At 35.2% G+C, this 4,493-nt stretch overlaps 1 protein-coding gene across 1 annotated transcript in view; it reads left to right on the forward strand.

Annotated features, from left to right (window-relative positions):
- The window catches only part of LOC107653872 (laminin subunit alpha-1-like), a 60,766-nt gene that overhangs the window by 4,970 nt on the left and 51,303 nt on the right, over positions 1–4,493 (forward strand). Inside the window, exons 2-4 of the mRNA XM_016440741.1 lie at positions 797–967; positions 1,925–2,060; positions 3,878–3,971. Coding sequence (XP_016296227.1) covers positions 797–967; positions 1,925–2,060; positions 3,878–3,971 — 401 coding nt within the window. The remainder of the gene's footprint in view (positions 1–796; positions 968–1,924; positions 2,061–3,877; positions 3,972–4,493) is intronic.

The following is a 4,493-nucleotide window of genomic DNA, read 5'->3' on the forward strand; positions in this document are numbered from 1 at the left end:
TAAAAAAAAAAAGTCTATATACAGTAGGTTTATTTTTATTTATTAATTTTAGTTATTTTAGTACTTCAACTTAAATGAAAATGAGAAGTGCTGCTTTGGCAACTAGCTGAAAAAAAAATGAAAGTAACAAAAATATATTTTATGGTTTTAGTTTTAGATTTGGTCAACTACGATAACATATAAGACAATATTTGGCTGAGATACAACTATTTGAAAATCTGGAATCTGAGGGTGCAAAAAAATCTAAATATTGAGAAAATCATCTTTAAAGTTGTTCAAATGAAGTTCTTAGCAATGCATATTACTAATCAAATATTAAGTTTTGATATATTTACGGTAGGAAACATACAGAATATCTTCATGGAACATGATCTTTACTTAATATCCTAATGATTTTTGGCATAAAAGAAAAATGTATAATTTTGACCCATACAATGTATTGTTGGCTATTGCTACAAATATACCCCAGCGACTTAAGACTGCTTTTGTGCTCCAGGGTCACATGTGTTGTGGTTCGGAGCTCTAAAGCTCACTTTGACCTCATGACCTGCTGGAGGGCAGAAGATCTTCTTCATCTTCACGGTTCCCTCTCATTGAGTTTTTTGCTCTCCGTAATGATGCTTATCTCCTCACACCAAAGGCCAGCTTTGGTCAGTTGTCCAAGACGTAGTGATTTGTGTCGTGAATGGATGGATGGGTGGGTGAGGGTCTCTCTTCAAAGAAAGAAAGAGAAAATGCAGCCTCTTCAATGCAGTGATTTAGCTTTTGTTAAACACTTCTTCGTTTGGCATTCCAGGTCTGTTTCCCGCTATCCTGAACCTGGCCAGCAATGCTGAAATCACCACGAACGCCACCTGTGGCGACCCACTTCCCGAGATGTTCTGTAAACTGGTGGAACACGTTCCTGGAAGACGAATCCGTAACCCTCAGTGTCGGATCTGTGATGCAAACAGCCAGAATCCCAAAGGTAACGAGACTCAGTTCGGCTTTAATCCTCATGATGCATTCAGGTCCGTTCTGACCTGGAAGAGATGCATACAAATCTCTAAAATAAGTCATGGGTTTCAGTAAGGAAACGAAACAAATGCTTAAAGTCCCTCAAAATACACATCATAATTTTTTTTCAGATTGTTTACACTTATTTATTTAAGAGATGTAAAAGACATTTGTTTGAGTCATTTTTTTGACCTGGGTATGTATGGAGGGTCATTAGTTTCAAAAATACTTTTTGTAAAATTATCTGTGGAGTTATATGAGTGTCAAAAACATTTGTAAAAAATATTTCTTCTTTTTTCCCCCATCTCTCACTCACTTTTGTACTGAATTTTGTTTATAAACATGAACGTGTGCGTCTGACACCACTGCAGCATGAAAAATGTATCGCTTTTTTCATCTGAAAGTGCAAGTAAAATGAATTTATTTCGTTTTAAGACTTTTTAGAGTAATATTTACGTTTTGTTAGAAATAAATCATAATTTTTGGACTTTGTGTGTCATTTTAAATTTAAAAAGTTTTTTCATTAATAAAAATTCGAATTTTTTCACATTCACTCATTAATCCGAAATTGCTGATCAGATAGAATATGGTTTTAGTTGAAAAAAAATCAATAACACTTACTAATAGTTAACTGCATTAACTAACAATGAGCAATATATATTTGTTCCAGTGTTTATTAATTTTAGTTAACATTAGCTAATAAAAATCAGCACTGTTAGGTCAGATATATTAAATAATATTAACAGATGCAGCTATCGATTTTAATAATGTATTAGTAGATGTTGAAATTAACATTAAGAAGTCATACTTTAGAAGTCATGTTAACTAATGAAATCTTATTGTAAAGTGTTACTGATTTATCTTTTGAATCAGTGTCTGTTTAGTCATGTTATCTAATCAGTAGATCATTTTATGTTTGTTCAAACAGAGCAACATCCCATTACTAGTGCCATCGACGGCACCAACCAGTGGTGGCAGAGCCCGAGCATCAAGAACGGCCGTCAGTTCCACTGGGTCACCATCACTCTGGACTTACGACAGGTAGGACTCGCTGTCGAACACGCGTGACGCTCGACTCAAGATATGAGGACGTGAACACGTGAACTTCATCTCCAGAGATGCTCTGAGAGTCACTTCATTTTGAGGAAAAGTCCTGTCAAACGCACTGAAACTCAAAGATCTTCACCACAAACCACCAAAATAAAACTTCGGTTTAACTTGAAGAACTTATGACAGAAATACAGTACTATTATATACTGACATGTAATTCTTAAAGGATAGATAGATAGATAGATAGATAGATAGATAGATAGATAGATAGATAGATAGATAGATAGATGGTATATTTCTATGGGTACATTGGGTACATATCTTCAGCTAAAAATTACTGTTTGTGAACATGATTTTAAAATATAAAACAAAATAATTCAGTCATCACAAATGACTGAAAAAGCTTCTTAAATGTTAATGGAAATTTCTATAGTCATTGTGATTTTTTTTTTCTTTATCTGAAATATTTATTAATCAGTATTAAATTGGTATAAAGCATTCAGCAATTGAAAAAGTCAAGGAAATTCATTGGTCGGAAAGTGTGGGAACGCTGTTCTTTGCCATCAAGAATTTAAAGGGGAGGAATAGTAAAGGAAAGGGGACAGGGGGAGGGGACTGCTAAAATGGTGGGTCAAGTCTCCATTCCTGGCAATGCCGACCAGCATCTCAATGAGTAAAGTAAAAGATTACAAGCAGTTACTTTATTGATCTCAAATAGCTTTTCTAATCAGTTGCAACAAACATTTTTTTTTCCTCCCAGACCTTTCAAAACATATAATGCAGAAACTCTTAATGACAACATGGTGTGAATATCAATTTAGTGAGCAGCATTCCCCACAAAAATTACACTTGTCAGGAACATGGGGAATTCCTCTGAGCAAAGACTGTCATCATCGTGCAGCTGGGGTGTTAGGAGACGGCGGTTAAGAGCTTGTGTGTGGTTTCTTGCTTCTATTCCTACTCTTTGTATGCCATGCAGCTCCAGGACTTTCTATTAAGCCGTCTCTGAACTCTAGGTTCAAAACTCAGAATAGATAAGTCAGCACAGTGGGAGAGAAGCTAAGATTTGATGGCACTGAATCAACTGAAAAAAGAAAGATGCTGTTTTAGAGTTTCTTTGTAGGTTTTAGGGGGGCTTGCAAAACCTTATTTGGACTTGTGGACAACAGGAAACTTGAGAGGAGAACATATGTGAAACATAACACAACTGCTGACTTATAATAAACATGAACGTGTGCGTCTGACACCACTGCAGCATGAAAAATGTATCGCTTTTTTCATCTGAAAGTGCAAGTAAAATGAATTTATTTCGTTTTAAGACTTTTTAGAGTAATATTTACGTTTTGTTAGAAATAAATCATAATTTTTGGACTTTGTGTGTCATTTTAAATTTAAAAAGTTTTTTCATTAATAAAAATTCGAATTTTTTCACATTCACTCATTAATCCGAAATTGCTGATCAGATAGAATATGGTTTTAGTTGAAAAAAAATCAATAACACTTACTAATAGTTAACTGCATTAACTAACAATGAGCAATATATATTTGTTCCAGTGTTTATTAATTTTAGTTAACATTAGCTAATAAAAATCAGCACTGTTAGGTCAGATATATTAAATAATATTAACAGATGCAGCTATCGATTTTAATAATGTATTAGTAGATGTTGAAATTAACATTAAGAAGTCATACTTTAGAAGTCATGTTAACTAATGAAATCTTATTGTAAAGTGTTACTGATTTATCTTTTGAATCAGTGTCTGTTTAGTCATGTTATCTAATCAGTAGATCATTTTATGTTTGTTCAAACAGAGCAACATCCCATTACTAGTGCCATCGACGGCACCAACCAGTGGTGGCAGAGCCCGAGCATCAAGAACGGCCGTCAGTTCCACTGGGTCACCATCACTCTGGACTTACGACAGGTAGGACTCGCTGTCGAACACGCGTGACGCTCGACTCAAGATATGAGGACGTGAACACGTGAACTTCATCTCCAGAGATGCTCTGAGAGTCACTTCATTTTGAGGAAAAGTCCTGTCAAACGCACTGAAACTCAAAGATCTTCACCACAAACCACCAAAATAAAACTTCGGTTTAACTTGAAGAACTTATGACAGAAATACAGTACTATTATATACTGACATGTAATTCTTAAAGGATAGATAGATAGATGGATAGATAGATAGATAGATAGATAGATAGATAGATAAGTTTTGTCACTGGTTCAAAGCTCTAAAGCTTGATTAAATTTTTTGATTAAATCAAAAACACACGCACACACACAAACACGCACACACACAAACACGTACACACTCCACTCACACACACACACACACTCCACACACTCCACTCTCACACACACACACACACACAAACACTCACTCACTCACTCACTCACTCACTCACTCACTCACACACACACACACACACACACACACACACAC

This window comes from Sinocyclocheilus anshuiensis, unplaced genomic scaffold (genome assembly GCF_001515605.1).
Source record: "Sinocyclocheilus anshuiensis isolate Anshui unplaced genomic scaffold, SAMN03320099.WGS_v1.1 scaffold1994, whole genome shotgun sequence".
Lineage (NCBI taxonomy): Eukaryota > Metazoa > Chordata > Actinopteri > Cypriniformes > Cyprinidae > Sinocyclocheilus > Sinocyclocheilus anshuiensis.